The sequence below is a fragment of the Hyla sarda genome, chromosome 2 (genome assembly GCF_029499605.1).
Source record: "Hyla sarda isolate aHylSar1 chromosome 2, aHylSar1.hap1, whole genome shotgun sequence".
Taxonomy (NCBI): Eukaryota; Metazoa; Chordata; class Amphibia; order Anura; family Hylidae; genus Hyla; species Hyla sarda.
In genome coordinates, this window is record NC_079190.1 from 514,574,280 (window position 1) to 514,599,279 (window position 25,000).

General features: G+C 47.7%; 1 protein-coding gene across 1 annotated transcript in view; it reads left to right on the top strand.

Annotated features, from left to right (window-relative positions):
- Positions 1–24: 24 nt before the first annotated feature.
- The window catches only part of WDR3 (WD repeat domain 3), a gene marked incomplete at its 5' end in the record, with an annotated part of 34,568 nt that continues 9,592 nt past the window's right edge, over positions 25–25,000 (top strand). The window contains 10 exon segments of the mRNA XM_056559987.1: positions 25–59; positions 4,466–4,549; positions 4,626–4,727; positions 4,922–5,013; positions 23,362–23,442; positions 23,528–23,764; positions 23,846–23,939; positions 24,080–24,181; positions 24,260–24,345; positions 24,805–24,946. Coding sequence (XP_056415962.1) covers positions 25–59; positions 4,466–4,549; positions 4,626–4,727; positions 4,922–5,013; positions 23,362–23,442; positions 23,528–23,764; positions 23,846–23,939; positions 24,080–24,181; positions 24,260–24,345; positions 24,805–24,946 — 1,055 coding nt within the window.

Sequence of the window (25,000 nt, forward strand, 5' to 3'; positions counted from 1 at the left end):
CTGACGGGGATCAGCAGACAGTGAAACTGAGGGCCTGGACCGTCTCCTATGTCAGTGAGGTAAAAGATCATGTGGCCCCCAAACACCCTCTACACCACCAGGACTATAGGGGGCGACGTATGACCCTCAGTAGGGTGGAGCACAAATCCCCCTTCAGCTTTGTGTGTCCTGACACTTCCCAATTTTTGGGAGAATTGTCTGGTCTTCGTTCACACACAGAAGACTTGTCGGGGGACTTTTGGTGTAGAACGGTAGATGTGGAGGCGGCGTCAAAACCGCACGGAGATGAACGCCGAAAAAGTAGATTATAAATAAACTAAAAACCCTAATATACTAATAGACTGGTGATGAAGGCCGCCATGGTGGAGATGAGCAGGAGGAGGAGGAGGAATCATGGTGGTGGAGATGAGGAGGAGGAGGAGGAGGAGGATCATGGTGGTGGAGATGATGATGAGGAGGAGGATCATGGTGGTGGAGATGATGAGGAGGAGGATCATGGTGGTGGAGATGAGGAGGGAGGAGGAGGAGGATCATGGTGGTGGAGATGAGGAGGAGGAGGAGGATCATGGTGGTGGAGATGAGAGAGGAGGAGGAGGAGGAGGATCATGGTGGTGGAGATGAGGAGGAGGAGGAGGAGGATCATGGTGGTGGAGATGAGGAGGAGGAGGAGGAGGATCATGGTGGTGGAGATGAGGAGGAGGATCATGGTGGAGATGAGGAGGAGGAGGAGGATCATGGTGGAGATGAGGAGGAGGAGGAGGATCATGGTGGAGATGAGGAGGAGGAGGAGGATCAATGGTGGAGATGAGGAGGAGGAGGAGGATCATGGTGGAGATGAGGAGGAGGAGGAGGATCATGGTGGTGGAGATGAGGAGGAGGAGGAGGAGGATCATGGTGGTGGAGATGAGGAGGAGGCGGAGGAGGATCATGGTGGTGGAGAGGAGGCGGAGGAGGATCATGGTGGTGGAGAGGAGGGCGGAGGAGGATCATGGTGGTGGAGATGAGGAGGAGGAGGAGGATCATGGTGGTGGAGATGAGGAGGAGGAGGAGGATCATGGTGGTGGGAGATGAGGAGGAGGAGGATCATGGTGGTGGAGATGAGGAGGAGGAGGATCATGGTGGTGGAGGAGGAGGATCATGGGTGGTGGAGATGAGGAGGAGGAGGAGGATCATGGTGGGTGGAGAGGAGGAGGATCATGGTGGTGATGAGGAGGAGGAGGAGGAGGAGGATCATGGTTGGTGGAGAGGAGGAGGATCATGGTGGTGGAGAGGAGGAGGATCATGGTGGTGGAGAGGAGGAGGAGGAGGATCATGGTGGTGGAGAGGAGGAGGATCATGGTGGTGGAGAGGAGGAGGAGGAGAAGGATCATGGTGGTGGAGAGGAGGAGGAGGAGGATCATGGGTGGTGGAGAGGAGGAGGAGGATCATGGTGGTGGAGAGGAGGAGGAGGAGGATCATGGTGGTGGAGAGGAGGAGGAGGATCATGGTGGTTGAGAGGAGGAGGAGGAGGAGATCATGGTGGTGGGGAGGAGGAGGAGGAGGATCATGGTGGTGGGGAGGAGGAGGAGGAGGATCATGGTGGTTGAGAGGAGGGAGGAGGATCATGGTGGTGGAGAGGAGGAGGAGGATCATGGTGGTGGAGAGGAGGAGGAGGATCATGGTGGTGGAGAGGAGGAGGAGGATCATGGTGGTGGAGAGGAGGAGGAGGATCATGGTGGTGGAGAGGAGGAGGAGGAGGATCATGGTGGTGGAGAGGAGGAGGAGGAGGATCATGGTGGTGGAGAGGAGGAGGAGGAGGATCATGGTGGTGGAGAGGAGGAGGATCATGGTGGTGGAGAGGAGGAGGAGGAGGATCATGGTGGTGGAGAGGAGGAGGATCATGGTGGTGGAGAGGAGGAGGAGGAGAAGGATCATGGTGGTGGAGAGGAGGAGGAGGATCATGGTGGTGAGGAGGAGGAGGATCATGGTGGTGGAGAGGAGGAGGAGGATCATGGTGGTGGAGAGGAGGAGGAGGATCATGGTGGTGGTGGTGGAGAGGAGGAGGAGGAGGATCATGGTGGTGGTGGTGGTGGAGAGGAGGAGGAGGAGGATCATGGTGGTGGTGGTGGTGGAGAGGAGGAGGAGGAGGATCATGGTGGTGGTGGTGGTGGAGAGGAGGAGGAGGAGGATCATGGTGGTGGTGGAGAGGAGGAGGAGGAGGATCATGGTGGTGGTGGTGGAGAGGAGGAGGATCATGGTGGTGGTGGTGGAGAGGAGGAGGAGGAGGATCATGGTGGTGGTGGTGGGGAGGAGGAGGAGGATCATGGTGGTGGTGGAGAGGAGGAGGAGGAGGATCATGGTGGTGGTGGAGAGGAGGAGGAGGAGGATCATGGTGGTGGTGGAGAGGAGGAGGAGGAGGATCATGGTGGTGGTGGAGAGGAGGAGGAGGACGATGATCATGGTGGTGGTGGAGAGGAGGAGGAGGATGATGATCATGGTGGTGGAGAGGAGGAGGAGGATGATCATGGTGGTGAGGAGGAGGAGGAGGGTCGTGGTGGTGGAGATGAAGATGGTCTTAGTAAGTGTGCTGGATGTTTTGGTAGTGATGATGGTAAGACAAATGATGGGTGTGCTGAAGATGATGGTTGTGGTGGGTGTGCTGGTGTCTCTTGGTGGGTGTGCTGTGGTTAATGATAAGCATGGTGGGTGTGCTGGCGATGGAGATGGTTGTGGCAGGTGTGCTGTAGGTGGTGGTCGTGGCGGGTGTACTGTAGTTAAGTGAGGCAGGGGTGCTGGTCGCGGGGGGGGGGGGGTGGTTTTGGTCGTGGTTGGTGTGTTGGTGGTGATAATGGTAACGCCAATGATGATGGTCGTGGCGGGGGGTGCTGGATATATATATTAGTGGCGGGGGGTGCTGGATATATATTTGTGGCAGGGGGTGCTGGATATATTAGTGGCGGGGGGCGCTGGAGAGATATTAGTGGCGGGGGGGGGCGCTGGAGAGATATAAGTGGCGGGGGGGGCGCTGGATATATATTTGTGGCGGGGGGGCGCTGGATATATATTTGTGGCGGGGGGGTGCTGGATATATATTTGTGGCGGGGGGGTGCTGGATATATATTTGTGGCGGGGGTGCTGGATATATATTTGTGGCGGGGGTGCTGGATATATATTTGTGGCGGGGGTGCTGGATATATATTTGTGGCGGGGGTGCTGGATATATATTTGTGGCGGGGGTGCTGGATATATATTTGTGGCGGGGGTGCTGGATATATATTTGTGGCGGGGGTGCTGGAGATATATTTGTGGCGGGGGGCGCTGGAGATATATTTGTGGCGGGGGGCGCTGGAGATATATTTGTGGCGGGGGGCGCTGGAGATATATTTGTGGCGGGGGGCGCTGGAGATATATTTGTGGCGGGGGGCGCTGGAGATATATTTGTGGCGGGGGGCGCTGGAGATATATTTGTGGCGGGGGGCGCTGGAGAGATATTTGTGGCGGGGGGCGCTGGAGAGATATTTGTGGCGGGGGGTGCTGGAGAGATATTTGTGGCGGGGGGTGCTGGAGAGATATTTGTGGCGGGGGGTGCTGGAGAGATATTTGTGGCGGGGGGTGCTGGAGAGATATTAGTGGCGGGGGGTGCTGGAGAGATATATATTAGTGGCGGGGGGTGCATGATATATATTAGTGGCGGGGGGTGCTGGAGACATATTAGTGGCGGGGGGTGCATGATATATATTAGTGGCGGGGGGTGCATGATATATATTAGTGGCGGGGGGTGCTGGAGACATATATTAGTGGCGGGGGGTGCATGATATATATTAGTGGCGGGGGGTGCATGATATATATTAGTGGCGGGGGGTGCTGGAGACATATATTAGTGGCGGGGGGTGCATGATATATATTAGTGGCGGGGGGTGCATGATATATATTAGTGGCGGGGGGTGCATGATATATATTAGTGGCGGGGGGTGCATGATATATATTAGTGGCGGGGGGTGCATGATATATATTAGTGGCGGGGGGTGCATGATATATATTAGTGGCGGGGGGTGCATGATATATATTAGTGGCGGGGGGTGCATGATATATATTAGTGGCGGGGGGTGCATGATATATATTAGTGGCGGGGGGTGCATGATATATATTAGTGGCGGGGGGTGCATGATATATATTAGTGGCGGGGGGTGCATGATATATATTAGTGGCGGGGGGTGCATGATATATATTAGTGGCGGGGGGTGCATGATATATATTAGTGGCGGGGGGTGCTGGATATTCTCGTGGCGGGTGCTGGATGTGTTGGTTGTGATGAAGTCTTCACATCTTCCACTTCTCTGCACTGCCCCCTGTGGCCGCCTCTATACCCTGTGAGGGGCAGGTGGTGGCTCTGCTGTCATAGTCTAGGAGGACAGAGTTCTCTGGCTGTGTCTGGCAGTGGTCACCAGGGGGCAGCATTGTTATAGTTTTCTGATCCTTCTTACAGACTGAAGATCCGGAGGAGCCGCGGCTAAAAAAGGCGAAAGGTCCTTCAGAGGAGTCCGGAGATGAGGAGGAGGAGTCACAGGAGGTAGGATGCACCCGCCGGTCCTGGCGCAGAGTGGGAGGAGACTTTGATGTAATAACGTTTTATTCTCCGTCCTCAGCACATCCTGAGCTGCCAGCGCTACGGCTCCATCATGAGAGAAGGACGGGATCGGGTGGTGACGCTGGGGGCCGACCGGACGAGGCGCTTCCTGGCCTGTCATGTGAGTCATCAGAGCCAAAACAGGAGTGTGACATTGTTTGCCCGCCCCTTTATAGAAGCCACACCCACAGCAGTATCCCAGAGTTACCGCTCTTCACCCCGAGTGATAAATGACCCCTATAGGAAGGAGCCTGTGTGTCCTCTGCCTGTAGTAGCGCCCCCTGCTGCCCGACCTCATCGCCTCTTCACTTACAGGGAACAGATTCTTGGCTGGAAGTTTTCTGTGTCCTGAATGAAGAAGAAATCTCCAAGAAGATGGAAAGAAAGCGGAAAAAAGCCAAAAAGAAGTAAGTGGAGGATGGGGGGATGGGAGTGTATGGGCGCCATGGTTACCGAGAGCTGTACTCACTATTCTGCTGGTGAGGTCACTGTGTATATACATTACATTACTTATCCTGTACTGATCCTGAGTTATATCCTGTATTATACCCCAGAGCTGTACTCACTATTCTGCTGGTGAGATCACTGTGTACATATATTACATTACTTATCCTGTACTGATCCTGAGTTATATCCTATATTATACTCCAGAGCTGTACTCACTATTCTGCTGGTGGGGTCACTGTGTACATACATTACATTACTTATCCTGTACTGATCCTGAGTTATATCCTGTATTATACCCCAGAGCTGTACTCACTATTCTGCTGGTGAGATCACTGTGTACATACATTACATTACTTATCCTGTACTGATCCTGAGTTATATCCTGTATTATGCCCCAAGGCTGTACTCACTATTCTGCTGGTGAGGTCACTGTGTACATACATTACATTACTTATCCTGTACTGATCCTGAGTTATATCCTGTATTATACTCCAGAGCTGTACTCACTATTCTGCTGGTGAGGTCACTGTGTACATATATTACATTACTTATCCTTTACTGATCCTGAGTTATATTCTGTATTATACCCCAGAGCTGCACTCACTATTCTGCTGGTGAGGTCACTGTGTACATTACTTATCCTGTACTGACCCTGAGTTATATCCTGTATTCTACTCCAGAGCTGTACTCACTATTCTGCTGGTGAGGTCACTGTGTACATACATTACATTACTTATCCTGTACTGATCCTGAGTTATATCCTGTATTATACTCCAGAGCTGTACTCACTATTCTGCTGGTGAGGTCACTGTGTACATACATTACATTACTTATCCTGTACTTATCCTGAGTTATATCCTTTATTATACCCCAGAGCTGTACTCGCTATTCTGCTGGTGAGATCACTGTGTACATACATTACATTACTTATCCTGTACTGATCCTGAGTTATATCCTGTATTATACTCCAGAGCTGTACTCACTATTCTGCTGGTGAGGTCACTGTGTACATGCATTATATTACTTATCCTGTACTGATCCTGAGTTATATCCTGTATTATACTCCAGAGCTGTACTCACTATTCTGCTGGTGAGGTCACTGTGTACATACATTACATTACTTATCCTGTACTGATCCTGAGTTATATCCTGTATTATACTCCAGCGCTGTACTCACTATTCTGCTGGTGAGGTCACTGTGTACATACATTACATTACTTATCCTGTACTGATCCTGAGTTATATCCTGTATTATACTCCAGAGCTGTACTCGCTATTCTGCTGGTGAGGTCACTGTGTACATACATTACATTACTTATCCTGTACTGATCCTGAGTTATATCCTGTAACTCTTTTTATTATAAAAATACAAAACGCATCCAATCCAAAACATAAAACAAAAACAAGCTTAACCAGCTATAACAAACATAACAAAAATAAAATACAAAAACAAACTCTGCCTAACCGGCCAGCCCAAATTTACTAAAATACACTTTTTCCCCATACCAAAATGACTCACACCAAACACGCATACCAAAAATAAATAAATAAAAAATAATTAAAAAAAAATAAAAAATTACATAAAAATAGCCCAACTTGGCTTATAAAAAAGATCATAAAGGTAGCACAACTTGGCTATAACTCAAAAATTATCCTTACTCAGGGGAGAAAAAAAAAAAAAATAATAATAATAATAATTGCTCAGCAAAACTCGCTACAAAATAAAGCTCTGCCTCCCGGCCAGAGATCCACAGGTGAAAGAAGGGCAAAGAAAAGCAGCGCGGAGATGCGGCCGGAGAGAGGGCCAAAAGAGCCCAGCACCGCACCCGCACGGCTCGCGAAGCACGCCCAGCGCGGCAAGGAGCCGAGGACGGCCAGAGAGGATCTGCGCACGGCCCAGAATCCGGCGAGCGCTGGACCCAAAAAGAGCAAGCCAGAACCGAAGAGAAGGATAACACCGCCGAAAAACGAGACCGCGAAGCCGGAGGCCAGGCGGGCAGAGACACCGGAGGGGAGCGGCCCCCTCGAGAAAAAAAATTAAAATTTAATGAATACACAAATATATATATATATATATATATATATATATATATATATATATATATATATATATATATATAAATATATATATATATATAAATATATATATATAAATATATATATATATATATATATATGTATATATATATATATATATATATAATATATATATGTGTGGAAAAAGCGCAGCACTCCTCAATAACGTGAAAAAAAGTGGTGGTTTATTGGCTCACATAGCAGCAACGTTTCTGTCCTACCATAGGACCATTTTCAAGCTTAGTGACACAACTCAAGTAGGGGGTATATATACCCAAACATATGTGTACAATCAACATTATAATCAAAATAAACAATTATCAAAATAAAGTGCATAAGTGCAAAAAATACATTGCATTACAAGCAGTGTAAACAGTATCAAAAGTGTACAATCATATTATATAAAGTGCATTACATAAAGTGTACGATAGATTAAAAACATGCTTGAAAATCTCGTAATACATATAATTGTCTATTAATAACTGCAGCTGATAACAATATTAAATAATGTATAGTAGTAAGTGGAGATACCTGTGAGATGCTCCTAAGCATAACAGTATGGCGCCCGCAGCATGGGACGCCGTTCTACTATTGCGAGCTACTGAGTTCCGGTCAGGTGAACATATCACATGACTAACAGCAATCACATGATGCTGTAGTCATGGAACCCACAGACGCCTGAACTTGCGCCCGTGAGAAGCATATGGATCAGATGGAGAATGGTCTAGAGTGTGAACAGCGCCCGAGGGATGGCACCCAATCAATCCCAATGTACAAAGTAATAAGATATTGCACAGGATAGGAGAAATGAAATAGAGATAAAATAAATTCAAATAAAAACATAAACGAAAATGCATATAAAAAATAATAAAATTAAATAAAAAATAAAATGAAAAATTTAATAAAAATTGACAAATAAATCAAAAGATACTGGTACACTAAACCAATGTAATTTTTTATTATTAATCTTCTCTTCCTTGGGTTAGGGAAGGAGGATAAAGGCCATCTACTAAAGACCCTCCCTGGTTTGTAGGGCGACCCCGGATGTGTCCAGAAACCGGGTCACCACCCGAGGATGCTAAAGGTTCATCCAACGAACACGAGGTTCTGTTAGGAATCCCAGGTTCGCTGGAGTTCCCACTACAGCCAAATTTGGGCTAATATTTAAATAGCACCATAGACTCGTGCATATATAATAATATTTAGGCCAACCTCCAGATGTCAAAATGATGAAAGTAAATGATAATTAAAAAAAAAAAAAAAAAAAAAAAAATAACATAACAAATAATGATTATATAAAGTATAAAAAATAATGAAAAAACTGAATACAAAGAAGGAAAAGGAATTATATTGATAGTTGAAACCAATAAAGCATGTAGTTAGTACATCTGGATTTATTGCGTACCCACTCAGGGTCTTTTTTCTCACTATTGACCATGTCACCATCTATATATACATCAATATACTTATAAAAACATGAAAATATTAAATAAAAAATATATGAGCAGTCGCACAGGTGTCTTCCACTTTGAGGTTCTGAAAAACGGAAAAAAAGAAAGAAAAAAAGAAAAATGGAAAATTAGTAAACATCAATAATAGCAATATATAACAATAATCATATCCATAATCATAATAATACAGGTCTAAATTGTGTCAAAGGAGTCCTAGCTGAAGTTGTATAAATTTATCAACAGATGTAATTGTTGAAGATTGTCAAGAGGTCTGAATAGAGTAAAGGAAATATGCTCACCACTCAGATTATATTAAAGTCGACATTAAGACCAGTAGGACGGAGTGTATTCAACTGATGAATCCACCAGAATTCCCTCTGTTTTAACCTTGCCAACCTATCACCACCCCTGTTGGGCTTGGGGACAGATTCTAGTGCCATAAATTTTAAATCCTTGTCAGTGTGTCCTACTTCAGTGTAATGCTTTGAAACAGGAAGATCCATCCTGTGCTTACGGATGCTGTATCTATGGTTGTTGAGGCGCACATTGAGACTGCACGTGGTTTGACCCACATAAAGCAGTCCACATGGGCACACCAACACATAGACCACCCAACCGGAGTCACACGTCAGGAACTGTCTCAACCGGTATTTTTTCTGTTGTGGGATGGGTAAACTCATTGCCCTTCAACATTGAGGGACAGTTGATACACGTGAGGCAAGGAAAGGATCCTTTTCTTTGGGATCCTAGGAAAGTTTGATGACTGACTTTCTGTGAAGGAACCTCTGTTTTTACTAGATTGTCTCTTAGATTATATGATCGTCTGTACGACATCAGAGGGTTCGCTCTGAACTCACTGATATTTTTAAAACTATCTCGCATAACCCCTTTGTTGGAAATTTCTAGACATAACATTTAGTGTCTCCATTAACTTGGAACTGTCATCCACGATCCTCCTTGCTCTCAGCATCTGGCTGTAGGGCAAGGAGTTAACCATTTTACGCGGATGACAGCTCCGGAAATGGAGCAAGGTATTTTTATCTGTAGGTTTGGAGTATAGTGTAGTATTTAGATGTTGTCCCATTTTGCAAACCATCACATCAAGAAAGCTCACTTCCTGTTTGGAATAAGTCATAGTGAATTTGATGATGTCCTCCATATTGTTTAAGAACTCATGAAAAGTGTGTAGCTCTTCCTCAGAACCACTCCACAGGAGGAAGACGTCGTCTATGTAACGCCACCACCCCAGACAATGTCTGAAGTGGTGGCACACATAGACGACGTCTTCCTCCAATGAACCAACATATAGATTTGCATACATTGGCGCAACATTCGTCCCCATAGCGGTCCCAACTAACTGTAAATAATATTTGTCATCAAAAATAAAATAATTGTTGGTCAAGATTAATTTTTATAAATCTAACATAAAATGTTGGGCCGCTATGGGGAAGTCTGTTGTCGCCAATTGCTTTTGAACTGCAGCAATCCCTTTATTGTGATCAATAGATGTATAGAGACTGGAGATGTCAAGTGAAACCAGGATTGTATCTGCAGGTATGTTGGTATTGTGTATTTTACTTAGAAAATCATTAGTGTCACGTATATACGACTGGGCCCTAAAGACCAATGGTCGTAGAACTCTGTCCCAAAAAATTGAGGCATGACTCTGTACCGCCTCCCTACCCGAAACGATCGGGCGGCCAGGTGGATTAGACAATGATTTGTGAACCTTTGGCAGGATATACAGTGATGGTGTTTTGGGATATTGTATCAAAAGGAATTCCTTGAGTGGCTCATCAATAATACCTGCTGCCAAAGATTCACAAACAAGGCTAGAGAAACGTTTCTGTATATCAGGACATGGATCTCTATCCAACAATTGATATGTACCAGCGTCCATGAGCTGTCTGTACACCTCCTTCCTATAATCAGCTGTGTCCATGACCACGATCCCACCACCCTTGTCTGCAGGCTTGATGGTGAGATCGTGGTCATGGACAAGCTGATCAAGGGCAATCCTCTCAGCCCTAGTTAAATTAGGATGCTCTCTACCGGAAGGCCTCTCTTTCAATATTTCAATATCTTGTCGTACCAAAGACATAAAGGTCTCCAAAGGATGAGACATCAAGACAGGATTGAATGTGCTCTTATTTCTAAGATCAAACTTATTAAGCTGTAACATACAAGTATTGGTCTGAGACCCAGTCGAAATATCGGCATGGGTGTCAAACCAAATCTTAAGATTTCTAAAAAAAAAATACTGTAAATCACATTCAATTTTATACCAATCCGTGTTGGTCATAGGGCAAAAAGATAGTGCTTTAGAGAGCAATTGTACCTGAGTCTCTGTCAGAGTGTGAGATGAGATGTTTATAACCGTGTCTGTTATTTCTTCTTCTGTTGTGGACGGGGATTGTTGTTCCTGCCTGTTCTCTGTGTTCTGGTTCTTCCTTGGCCTGTGGCGTTTTCGCCCCCCTCTCCTTGTGGGTTTCCTGGAGATGGGTTCGAGACAGAGTCCTCCCCTAAAAAATCATTAGTGGGAAAAACATGAAAATCAGAATCCTTCTGAGCCGTTTTTTTCTTCCCTGGTTTCGGGGTGGCATATTGTTGATTGGGCACATAAAGATTTTGTTGATGCCACGTGTATACACGTCCTTTAGCATAATCTCCTGCATCCCTGATAAGTACAAAAATGATGTTATGGAGGTCAAGAAAAAGAAATGGCATAGGGATGCAGGAGATTATGCTAAAGGACGTGTATACACGTGGCATCAACAAAATCTTTATGTGCCCAATCAACAATATGCCACCCCGAAACCAGGGAAGAAAAAAACGGCTCAGAAGGATTCTGATTTTCATGTTTTTCCCACTAATGATTTTTTAGGGGAGGACTCTGTCTCGAACCCATCTCCAGGAAACCCACAAGGAGAGGGGGGCGAAAACGCCACAGGCCAAGGAAGAACCAGAACACAGAGAACAGGCAGGAACAACAATCCCCGTCCACAACAGAAGAAGAAATAACAGACACGGTTATAAACATCTCATCTCACACTCTGACAGAGACTCAGGTACAATTGCTCTCTAAAGCACTATCTTTTTGCCCTATGACCAACACGGATTGGTATAAAATTGAATGTGATTTACAGTATTTTTTTTTAGAAATCTTAAGATTTGGTTTGACACCCATGCCGATATTTCGACTGGGTCTCAGACCAATACTTGTATGTTACAGCTTAATAAGTTTGATCTTAGAAATAAGAGCACATTCAATCCTGTCTTGATGTCTCATCCTTTGGAGACCTTTGTCTTTGGTACGACAAGATATTGAAATATTGAAAGAGAGGCCTTCCGGTAGAGAGCATCCTAATTTAACTAGGGCTGAGAGGATTGCCCTTGATCAGCTTGTCCATGACCACGATCTCACCATCAAGCCTGCAGACAAGGGTGGTGGGATCGTGGTCATGGACACAGCTGATTATAGGAAGGAGGTGTACAGACAGCTCATGGACGCTGGTACATATCAATTGTTGGATAGAGATCCATGTCCTGATATACAGAAACGTTTCTCTAGCCTTGTTTGTGAATCTTTGGCAGCAGGTATTATTGATGAGCCACTCAAGGAATTCCTTTTGATACAATATCCCAAAACACCATCACTGTATATCCTGCCAAAGGTTCACAAATCATTGTCTAATCCACCTGGCCGCCCGATCGTTTCGGGTAGGGAGGCGGTACAGAGTCATGCCTCAATTTTTTTGGACAGAGTTCTACGACCATTGGTCTTTAGGGCCCAGTCGTATATACGTGACACTAATGATTTTCTAAGTAAAATACACAATACCAACATACCTGCAGATACAATCCTGGTTTCACTTGACATCTCCAGTCTCTATACATCTATTGATCACAATAAAGGGATTGCTGCAGTTCAAAAGCAATTGGCGACAACAGACTTCCCCATAGCGGCCCAACGTTTTATGTTAGATTTATAAAAATTAATCTTGACCAACAATTAATTTATTTTTGATGACAAATATTATTTACAGTTAGTTGGGACCGCTATGGGGACGAATGTTGCGCCAATGTATGCAAATCTATATGTTGGTTCATTGGAGGAAGACGTCGTCTATGTGTGCCACCACTTCAGACATTGTCTGGGGTGGTGGCGTTACATAGACGACGTCTTCCTCCTGTGGAGTGGTTCTGAGGAAGAGCTACACACTTTTCATGAGTTCTTAAACAATATGGAGGACAACATCAAATTCACTATGACTTATTCCAAACAGGAAGTGAGCTTTCTTGATGTGATGGTTTGCAAAATGGGACAACATCTAAATACTACACTATACTCCAAACCTACAGATGAAAATACCTTGCTCCATTTCCGGAGCTGTCATCCGCGTAAAATGGTTAACTCCTTGCCCTACAGCCAGATGCTGAGAGCAAGGAGGATCGTGGATGACAGTTCCAAGTTAATGGAGACACTAAATGTTATGTCTAGAAATTTCCAACAAAGGGGTTATGCGAGATAGTTTTAAAAATATCAGTGAGTTCAGAGCGAACCCTCTGATGTCGTACAGACGATCATATAATCTAAGAGACAATCTAGTAAAAACAGAGGTTCCTTCACAGAAAGTCAGTCATCAAACTTTCCTAGGATCCCAAAGAAAAGGATCCTTTCCTTGCCTCACGTGTATCAACTGTCCCTCAATGTTGAAGGGCAATGAGTTTACCCATCCCACAACAGAAAAAATACCGGTTGAGACAGTTCCTGACGTGTGACTCCGGTTGGGTGGTCTATGTGTTGGTGTGCCCATGTGGACTGCTTTATGTGGGTCAAACCACGTGCAGTCTCAAGGTGCGCCTCAACAACCATAGATACAGCATCCGTAAGCACAGGATGGATCTTCCTGTTTCAAAGCATTACACTGAAGTAGGACACACTGACAAGGATTTAAAATTTATGGCACTAGAATCTGTCCCCAAGCCCAACAGGGGTGGTGATAGGTTGGCAAGGTTAAAACAGAGGGAATTCTGGTGGATTCATCAGTTGAATACACTCCGTCCTACTGGTCTTAATGTCGACTTTAATATAATCTGAGTGGTGAGCATATTTCCTTTACTCTATTCAGACCTCTTGACAATCTTCAACAATTACATCTGTTGATAAATTTATACAACTTCAGCTAGGACTCCTTTGACACAATTTAGACCTGTATTATTATGATTATGGATATGATTATTGTTATATATTGCTATTATTGATTTTTACTAATTTTCCATTTTTCTTTTTTTCTTTCTTTTTTTCCGTTTTTCAGAACCTCAAAGTGGAAGACACCTGTGCGACTGCTCATATATTTTTTATTTAATATTTTCATGGTTTTTATAAGTATATTGATGTATATATAGATGGTGACATGGTCAATAGTGAGAAAAAAGACCCTGAGTGGGTACGCAATAAATCCAGATGTACTAACTACATGCTCTATTGGTTTCAACTATCAATATAATTCCTTTTCCTTCTTTGTATTCAGTTTTTTCATTATTTTTTATACTTTATATAATCATTATTTGTTATGTTATTTTTTTTTTTTTTTTTTTAATTTATCATTTACTTTCATCATTTTGACATCTGGAGGTTGGCCTAAATATTATTATATATGCACGAGTCTATGGTGCTATTTAAATATTAGCACAAATTTGGCTGTAGTGGGAACTCCAGCGAACCGGGGATTCCTAACAGAACCTCGTGTTCGTTGGATGAACCTTTAGCATCCTCGGGTGGTGACCCGGTTTCTGGACACATCCGGGGTCGCCCTACAAACCAGGGAGGGTCTTTAGTAGATGGCCTTTATCCTCCTTCCCTAACCCAAGGAAGAGAAGATTAATAATAAAAAATTACATTGGTTTAGTGTACCAGTATCTTTTGATTTATTTGTCAATTTTTATTAAATTTTTAATTTTATTTTTTATTTAATTTTATTATTTTTTATATGCATTTTCGTTTATCAGTATGTTTTTATTTGAATTTATTTTATCTCTATTTCATTTCTCCTATCCTGTGCAATATCTTATTACTTTGTACATTGGGATTGATTGGGTGCCATCCCTCGGGCGCTGTTCACACTCTAGACCATTCTCCCATCTGATCCATATGCTTCTCACGGGCGCAAGTTCAGGCGTCTGTGGGTTCCATGACTACAGCATCACGTGATTGCTGTTAGTCATGTGATATGTTCACCTGACCGGAACTCAGTCGCTCGCAATAGTAGAACGGCGTCCCATGCTGCGGGCGCCATACTGTTATGCTTAGGAGCATCTCACAGGTATCTCCACTTACTACTATACATTATTTAATATTGTTATCAGCTGCAGTTATTAATAGACAATTATATGTATTACGAGATTTTCAAGCATGTTTTTAATCTATCGTACACTTTATGTAATGCACTTTATATAATATGATTGTACACTTTTGATACTGTTTACACTGCTTGCAATGCAATGTATTTTTTGCACTTATGCACTTTATTTTGATTGTTTATTTTGATTATAATGTTGATTACACACATATGTTTGGGTATATATACCCCCTACTTGAGTTGTGTCACTAAGCTTGAAAATGGTCCTATGGTAGGACAGAAACGTTGCTGCTATGTGAGCCAATAAACCACCACTTTTTTTCACGTTATTGAGGAGTGCTGCGCTTTTTCTACATTTAAATTACATGGATTTTGATCGGGTCTGGGGCGCTGGCACCCGCTGCTGTATTGGATAAGTAGTGCTGCAGATTTTCTTCATTGATGTATATATGTATATATATGTGTGTGTGTGTGTGTGTATATACATACACACATACCCTACACATACCCATACAATAAACATACCCATACAATAAACATACCCATACAATAAACATACCCATACCCATACAATAAACATACCCATACCCATACAATAAACATACACATACAATAAACATACACATACACACATATGACACCACTTTACTACTGGCCCGACTGCCACTATACAATATAAGACAATATAAATACAAAACACAATATATACAAAAATCACAGAAAATATACAAAATATAATAAATACACTACAGAAAACAGAAAACACCTACACTAAAACTGTCCCCTCACCCACACCACCCCTCCTGTACATGGGTCAGAGTCCATACCGTCTCAAAGTCCAGTCCTTAACTGACCCATGTCAGGTCCCCAAAACACCACAAAAACACAACCCACAAATACACCCTCCCCACCTAACACTCCTCCCAACCAACTTATATACAAACTTATACACTCTTAACCATAACCCCCTTTAGGCCCAAGTTTGGTTGCCTGTAAGCTCTTCATACCATGTCAACTGAAAACAAAACAAAAAGCTAATGTGAACATGCATCAGCCCACCACCAGGGAGAAGGATGGCAGACCTGATACATAAATCATTTTATACTCTTTCCCTAACTCCCCCTACAATTCTCCCTAATTCTATCCCTACAATAAATCTGACCCTGCCCTCACTGTATCTCTACCCCTTTAACACTGCCCCTAACCAAAATAAAGGTACTCTACCCAAAAGGTTTAGTACCTAGGGCACATGAAATGAGAAACCTCTCCACAGGAGAGAAGCCCTACTGTTACCAAGACTGCCATACTCCAGAGACCTGATCTTCCCGAGGTCACCAGTGATGTTCCTACAGACCTCCACCTCGGAGAGGATTTTCTGTTGGGTCGACACTAAACACTGTGCGTTCCACGTGTAGTACCTAACCACTAAACTGACTAAGAATAAAGTTCCCCCGATCTCGGCCACCCAGGTTCCTGAATGCCCCATAAGCCCACTCCGGATAGACAAGGCCGGCAAGTTGACTCCAGCCGATGGAAGCGCCCACCCTGTTGTAGACCCCTATGTTAAAGGGACAATGAAGCAGGAAGTGGTCCATGCTTTCCAGCATGTCCCCGCACTCTTCTCGGGGACACCCCCGGTCATCAGATCTCCTACACTTCAAATTGTCCCGCACATATAGCTTCCCCTGAAAGCAGCGCCAGGCCAAGTCCCAAAACTTCTGGGGGATCCTTTTCATGTTTAAAAGATACAACCCCACCCTCAGATCCCGACCTGGGCAGTCCCTGAGCACCAGAGGCTTCTGGAAGTGGGTCAACAGAACCCGTTTGTCAAGGAGACGCCTTGACTGGGTCCTGATCTCCCACACTCCCAGACCCCACCGACGTATCGCCTTCAGAGTCGGGGTAGCGTAAGCCGGAAGATATCCATGGGGTGTACGGAGGTCCTTCACTTGCCCTCCTGTCTCCCATTCCTGGAAGAAAGGCCGAAACCATTCCCTGCAGGAGAGTACCCACGGAGGAGCCCTCTCTTTCCAGAGGTTTGCAATGTTGGCTTTCAAGAAGGTGTTCGTTAAGAACACCACAGGATTTACCATAGATAAACCCCCCTAGTCTCCTCGTGCGGTACGTAACCTCCCTCTTGACTAGGTTCATCCTGTTCCCCCATAACAGTTGGAAAAACAGGCTGTAGATCCTAGTATAGTAAGCCTCTGGCAAGATACATACGCTGCCCAGATAGATAAACAAGGGGAGCAGGTACGATTTGATCAGGTGTACCCTTTCCCTGAGGGTCATAGACCAACCCTTCCACTGGTTCACCCTCTGAGTGGCATCCTGGAGCTTACCGTCCCAGTTTTTGGTGGGATAATCATCCTGGCCGAATGTGATGCCCAGAATTTTTGCTGACTCTTGGAGCCCTGGAAGGGTGTCCGGGAGATCAAATGTGGGATCTCCCCCTCCCAGCCAAACACTTTCACACTTATCCCGGTTGAACTTGGACCCGGATGCCTCAGAGTAGCGGTCCACCTCTGACATCACCACATCGACCTCCTCCCGTGAGGAGACGAAATAGTGACCTCATCAGCGTACGCCACCACTCTCTGGGCGACATCCGGCTCCGCCAGACTCATCCTGACTCCCGCCAACGGCCCACAATCTACCCTCCGGACGAAGGGATCGATTACGAACACTTATATCAGCGGGCTCAAAGGACAACCCTGACGGACTCCGGATCCCACCACAAAAGAGCGGCCAGACCACCCGTTCACCAGCGGGAAACTCTCTGCCCCTGCATATAAGGTGACAAGCCAATTCACAAAAGTACTCGGTAAGCCATATCTCAGGAGGACGGACCAGAGGTACTCGTGGTTCACCCGATCAAATGCTTTGGCCTGACAGCATGTACCCCTTCCAAAGACCGGCACTACTCCGCTCCACTGCCTCCCTGACACTGAGGACAGCACTGAAGGTGCTTCGGCCTCGAACAGAGCAATGCTGGGCCCCCGAAAGGAGCCGGGGTGCAAACTTCACCAACCGATTAAACAGTATCTTAGCCAGAAGTTTCCTGTCCGTATTGAGAAGAGCTATGGGCCTCCAATTCTCAATCCGGCTAGGATCTTTACCCTTTGACAGAAGAATCAGGGCTGACCTCCTCATTGACTTTGGTAGAGTGCCCGAGGAGAGACACTCATTGAATACCTCAGTCAAGAGGGGAGCTAAAGACTCCTTAAAGGTCCTGTACCACTCCGATGTTAAGCCATCCGAACCTGGCGACTTCTTGGGGGCGAGCCCCTCGATCGTCAGTCTCACTTCCTCTTCCCTGATTTCTTCTGCCAAAACATCAAGAGAGGGGTCTACCCCTGGCTCAGGAATAGTTTCAGCCAGGAAAGCCGACATCCTGTCTCGATCTAGATCCTTCCTTCCCAAGAGGTGCGAGTAGAAGGATCTGACGACCTCCAGGATCCCTGATCTGGACCGATTCAGAGATCCTGTACTATCAATCAGTCCTGAGACCACTTTACTACTCACTGACATCTTACAGTTCTTGTAACAGTCGGGCGAGCGGTACCTCCCGTAATCCCTCTCAAAAACCAAAGATGCGTGCCTATCATACTGAACCTCATCAGCAAGGACTTCACTCTGGAGATATCCTCTCAGCTACCTCCAGTCGAGACAAGAGCTTGAGTTTCCTCCTCAGACCCTGATACAGGCGGTACCTATTCAGGGACCTGAGGCTCGAGAGCTGGCGGAAGAACCCCGCAATCTGCTTCTTGAATATCTCCCACCACTCTGACTTACTACTACAAAGTTCCAGTAAAGATACCTGACTCTGAAGAAAATCCTCAAAGGACTGTCTTATCTCCGCTTCCTCCAGGAGGGACGAATTCAGCTTCCAATAACCTTTACCCATCCGGGGGGTCTCTGAAACATTCAAGGAAAACAAAATCATACAGTGATCGGAGAATTCCACCTCAACCACGGACACTGCGGAAGAGACGGCTTCCTCCTTTAAATAAAACCTGTCTATCCTAGACCTGCAGCTACCTCGATGATAGGTGAAACCCACGTGGCCTGAGGCGCTCCGGATGTGGGCGTCCTCTAGGCGAGCTTACCTAACTATATTATTGAGGGCCACGCTATCGTAAGCCAGCGGACTATTGGAACATCTCCTATCTTGGGACCTCGTGACATTATTGAAGTCCCCTCCAAAAATCACTTGCCGGCTAGTAAAAAGGAAGGGCTTAATCCTCATAAAGAGATCTTTGCGGCCCCACTTGGTTTGTGGGGCGTAGATGTTAATGAGCCGGAGCTTCTTGCCCCTTCATGAGGACGTCTGAGATCAGGCACCTCCCCATTTGTAACTCAATAACCCATCTGCATTCAACCGGAGTGGTAAAAAGGACCGCCACCCCACTATACGGCTCAGCCGCAAGAGACCAGTGGGAGGGCCCGCGCCTCCACTCTCTTCTGGCTTTAACCAGAGAGGCTAGATCTGACAACCTGGTCTCCTGTAAAAAGAAAATGTCGGCTTCAACACGGCCGAGAAAATCAAAGGCTGCGAATCTAGCCGTATCCGACTTTATACTGGCACAGTTAATGGATGCCAGCGTCAATGGGGTGAGTGCCGCCATCATGGGTGATTGAGTTAGACGGCCTCACCTTTATTTTTTCTTCCCCTTCTTCTTCGTGCCCTCATCCCCAGAAGAAGAAGAAAGGGCAGGACCGCTTTTACCTCTTTTTTTTGGACTCCCTCTGGTCCATATGGTCCCCGTCTCCGTCCGACCCCGGTCTAGCCCTGCCCTCCGAGGAAGGTGCCTCAACAGGACAGGGCCCAGTTCCCCCCAGAGGCTCTTTCTCCCTAGGCACCTCGCCCTCACCTTCCCACTCCAAGGAGGGGGAGGAGATGTTATCAAGGACGAGGTACCGGTTTGACAGGTCAACCAGAGGGGGGGCAGTCAGGCTTCCGTTTTGGACCCTGCCCGCAGTACGAGGGAGAGAGGGCTTGGACCTCTTCTTTCTCCCTTTCCTTTTTGCCCTTGTCTGTCTTTTTGGCCTTCTCTACACTCTCCTCATCCACACTTTCATAGTGGGAGGAATCGGAAGAGTCGGCCATATTGCCTTCCTCTTCGCCCAGTCTCCTGATCTCCTCATCCAGCACGTCCTCCTCCAGGGCTTCAGTAATTTCAGGGCCAGCTTCAGGAGCAGGGGCCGGAGCTTCCCCCGTCACTTGGACACTCTCCAGCTCCCTACTCCTCCTCTGATTTTCCTCCCGCCTTAGTTTGGCGGGGCCCTTCCTCCTCACTAGCCCTGGTGAGCCCCCATCCCTGCTCGTACCCTCTCCAGCCGAGGCAACTTAACAGCTCTCCCCAGCTGGAGCGGCCTCCGCACGGGCGAAGGCGCTAGGACAACGGCTAAAAGGGTGCCCGAGGACACCACACAGATGGCAGCGCATCTGCCTACAGGATGCGGCCAGATGACCCACACAAAGCACAGACCTGTACAGTACAGGCTGCGCTAAAATGGGTGGGGCTACCGCACCTGTGACAGACCTTAGGCTGCCCCTGGTAGAAGACCTGGATCCTGTCACGTCCAAGGAAGGCGGCTGACGGAATGTGGGCAACCGTACTCCCTGAACGCCTGAGTTTGACGGAAAACGTCCAGGCCCCGGACCAGATCCCGTGCTCATCAGTTTTTCTTGGGCATGTCCGTCACATCCCCATACCGACCGAGCCAGGTCATGTCGTAAAAAGAAAATGACTCGTTACGGGTCAAAACGGTCACCTTCTTGACTGAGTTCTGACGGGAAATCGCCTTTACGGCAAAATCCCGCCAGCCGGGCTCCTTCTTCGCCACCTCGTAGTTTGACCAGAAGAGTTCGAGACCCTGTGGCCGAACGAAACTGACGTCAAACTCGGACGTACCGTAGGGGTGGATCAGGACAAAGATGTCACTCGCCCTGAATTCCATCTGGAGGAGGAGCTCAACCACTTTAGCGCGAGGTGGGCACGCATCCTCACCCCTCCAAATCAGACGGACCACATTCCTGCAGTTATTGTCCTGCCCGTTTGTCGGGAGGGACCAGACCACCTCCCCATTCTGCTCTCGGAAAGCCCCCAAACCGTGCCTCTCTATCCAGAAAGACAGGTCGACCTCACCCCTTCCCTCTACCTGGATCGACCTGTCTCCCCTAGGAGGCGCTGTTGCAAGTAACCCCCGGGGACGGACGGAGACGGGGACCCCCCTGGACCCCGGCAGCGACGTTAGCATAGCTCCTAACGTCGCTGGACTCCCCCCTCCCCCCCCTCACAGGGGAGTGCCCGCAGAACAAACTGTACTCGGGGGGGACCGCCCCCCGAGCACATGGACTCAACGCTCTCTGGCGCCCGGACACTTCCCCCCACCCCCCTCCTCCTCACAGGGGAGTGCCCCGCGGCGCCAGTAGTGCCCACAGTACTCGGGGAACCGCCCCCCGAGCACATGGCAGCGTAACTTGCCTCTGGCACTTGGATACGCCCCCTGCTACCCTGGGGCGGTCCTGCAGTGCCAGAGCTGCCCGGCATGAGCCCATCCTGCCCTTCCCTACCGACAGGATGGGTGGGCTTCACAACTATTGCGCCCTTAGCCTTTCCTGATGCCATACTGTACTCCCCATGCTGGCCCCGCTCCACCACAGGAACGGGGTCTGGCAGTTTGGGGGAGCCCGCAGCCTGAACCAGCTTTGCAGCTGGCCCAGACTGCTGGAAGGGGACAAATACATATTGTACCGTCTCCTTGGTCTTCCGTTTTTTTTATCTCTGCTGGACCACCACATCCTCACACTCCTCGTCCCCAAAGGTGAAATTCTGTAGGTGGGCTGGGGACTCCTGCATCACAATTGCCCTCAGCAGACCCCCAGCCTCACCCTCCACATCATCCTCCTCACTCTCGCTCGGCAGAAGTGCCACCTGTCCAGCCTCAATGTAGCTGTCCTGGGTGTCACATGGAGTAGCTACAACTTCCACACTTTCCTCCATCTTCTCCTCTTCCTCCTTTACCTCTTCACCACCATCCTCACTATCTTCACCGCCACTACTCTCCCCATCATCCACCTTACCTGGGGATTTCATGGCGGCAAACCGATCCCTGTTGATCAGTTTCTCCTTGAAGAGACCGCTCCCCTCCAGTATCTCCGCTCTCCTCGCCTCCACCTTCACAATCTCGCCCTTCAGCGATGTTATCCTTTTCTTTAGTTCTGGCTTGCTCTTTCTGGATCCAGCGCTCATCAGACTCTGGGCCGCACGCAGATCCTCTCTGGCCATCCTCAGCTCCCTGCCGCGCTGCTCATACTCGGCAAACCTTGTGGCCATGCGGGAGCGGTACGTGGAGCTGGACTCCCCGGGCCCACTCTCCGACCACATCTCCACACTGCTTTTCTGTGGCCTTCTTCCACCTGTGGATCTCTGGCTGGCACCCGTAGCCTGGGAAGCAGAGCCTGCATTTCTGCAGACTCTGCCAGATCTTCTCCCGGCCGGAACAATGGCTGTCGAAGTTTTCACTTCACTCCACTCCCTGCCAGCCTAGAACGGGAAGTGGAGCCATGAGGCTCCATTGCAGGAGGCTCTTCCCCAGGAATCTGACACCTTCCTGGGAAAGCAGGTGGAAAAAATCAGCCTCTTTCCACTGGAAGTCTGGAGTCTCAGGAGCTCAGCAACACACAGACACACCTAGTGACCACACCCTCCAGAGCTGTACTCACTATTCTGCTGGTGGGGTCACTGTGTATATACATTACATTACTTATCCTGTACTGATCCTGAGTTATATCCTGTATTATACTCCAGAGCTGTACTCACTATTCTGCTGGTGAGGTCACTGTGTACATACATTACTTATCCTGTACTGATCCTGAGTTATATCCTGTATTATACTCCAGAGCTGTACTCACTATTCTGCTGGTGAGGTCACTGTGTACATACATTACATTACTTATCCTGTACTGATCCTGAGCTATATCCTGTATTATACTCCAGAGCTGTACTCACTATTCTGCTGGTGAGATCACTGTGTACATACATTACATTACTTATCCTGTACTGATCCCGAGTTATATCCTGTATTATACTCCAGAGCTGTACTCACTATTCTGCTGGTGGGGTCACTGTGTACATACATAACATTACTTATCCTGTACTGATCCTGAGTTATATCCTGTATTATACTCCGGAGCTGTACTCACTATTCTCCTGGAGAGGTCACTGTGTACATACATTACATTACTTATCCTGTACTGATCCTGAGTTATATCCTGTATTATACTCCAGAGCTGCACTCACTATTCTGCAGTTTGATCTGTAATCTTCCCTCTGTGTAGCCCGTCACACGGGGGGGTTCATGGTGCCCGTTGGGGGTAGTTGTCCGGGTGATGATGGTTTTTGTGCCGCAGACAGGAGGAGCCGGAGGTGGAGCAGACTCTTCAGGACGAAATCGTGAAGTTTGGGAAAATTAAAGCCACCTCGAAAATCAAGTTAGTGAGAACCTGACCCCTCCCCCTTGTCCCGACTACCGTCTGTAGGAGCCATCAGTGACCGCTGTGACCTCTGCCCTTACAGATCATGTGACCTGCTGCTCTCTAGGGGGGAGCTGAAGGTGGTGGTCCTGCTGCAGAATAACAGTGTAGAATGCTTCTCCATGGGGGCCGATCCTACAGGGGCCGGGGCCGTAGAGAGTACAAAGAGTTCCCGCCTCACCCTGGGGGGGCACCGCAGCGACGTCCGGACCCTGGCGTTCAGCTCCGATAATATCGCCGTGCTCTCCGCGTCCGCTGAGTCGGTGAAAATCTGGAACAGGTAAAGGTTCTGTCCTCTAGTCACCTCCGGAGCTGCGTTCATAATTCTGCTGTTCTATTGTCCGCCTATCTCTCCCCGCAGGTCTACGCTGCAGTGTATCCGCACCATGTCATGTGACTACGCCCTGTGCTCGCTTTTCGTTCCCGGTGACAGACACGTTATAGTCGGCACCAAGGTAAGACGTTGGGAGCGCCACTCCGCGGTGGTCCATGTGTGCGTTCTCAAGGGAGAGTGGGGTCCCGTGCGCGTCCTCTGCCGGGGGGGTCCTGTGGGCGTTCTCCCCGCCAGGCCCTCATCCCTCTTGTTTCTTTTCAGTCCGGAAAGCTGCAGCTGTTTGATTTGGCGTCGGGGACTGAGCTGGATGCCGTGGACGCTCATGATGGCGCCGTCTGGTCCATCGCCTTGTCACCTGACCAGGTAGGGAGCATCTACATCTGTGCGGTCACCTGATGGGGGAGTGTCCATCCCAATAACTGCTTCTCCTCTGTGTCATAGCGCGGATTCACCACTGGGGGAGCCGACAAGTGCGTCAAGTTCTGGGAGTTTGAACTGGTGAACGACGAAAGCGACGCCCAGAGCAGGTGAGAAGCGGATGATGGGGGTAGTGGTGCTCCAAGAGGGAAAGAATGGAGGATGATGGGAGTAGTGGTACCAAGAGAGGGAAAGAATGGAGGATGATGGGAGTAGTGGTGCACAGAGCGGGAAAGAATGGAGGATGATGTGGATAGTGGTGCGCCAAGAGAGCAGGGAGGAAATGAGGGAGTATGCGCATGATGGGAGTAATGGTGCACCGAGAGAGACAGAATGGAGGATGATGAGGGTAGTGGTACATTGGGAGAGCAGGGAGGAGATATGGGAGTGTGCAGATGATGGGAGTAGTAGTAGTACACCAAGAGGACATGGACAACTTGAGAGGATGTAAGTAATCGAGGATGATGGGAGTTATAGTAACTATAATCAGTCTAGTGCTGAGGATGATGGGAGTTGTAGTAACTATAATCAGTCCAGTGCTGAGGATGATGGGAGTTGTTGTCCTTCAGTCGGCGGCTGGCGGTGAAGCAGAGCCGGGTGTTACAGATGGACGAGGACGTGTTGTGTGTGCGGTTCAGTCCGGACGGTCGACTCCTCGCCGTGTCCCTGTTGGACTGTACGGTGAAGATCTTCTTTGTGGACACGCTGAAGGTAATAAAGGGGAGCGGGATTTGTGTATAGCGCCCTCTCAGGTCATCAGTGTAA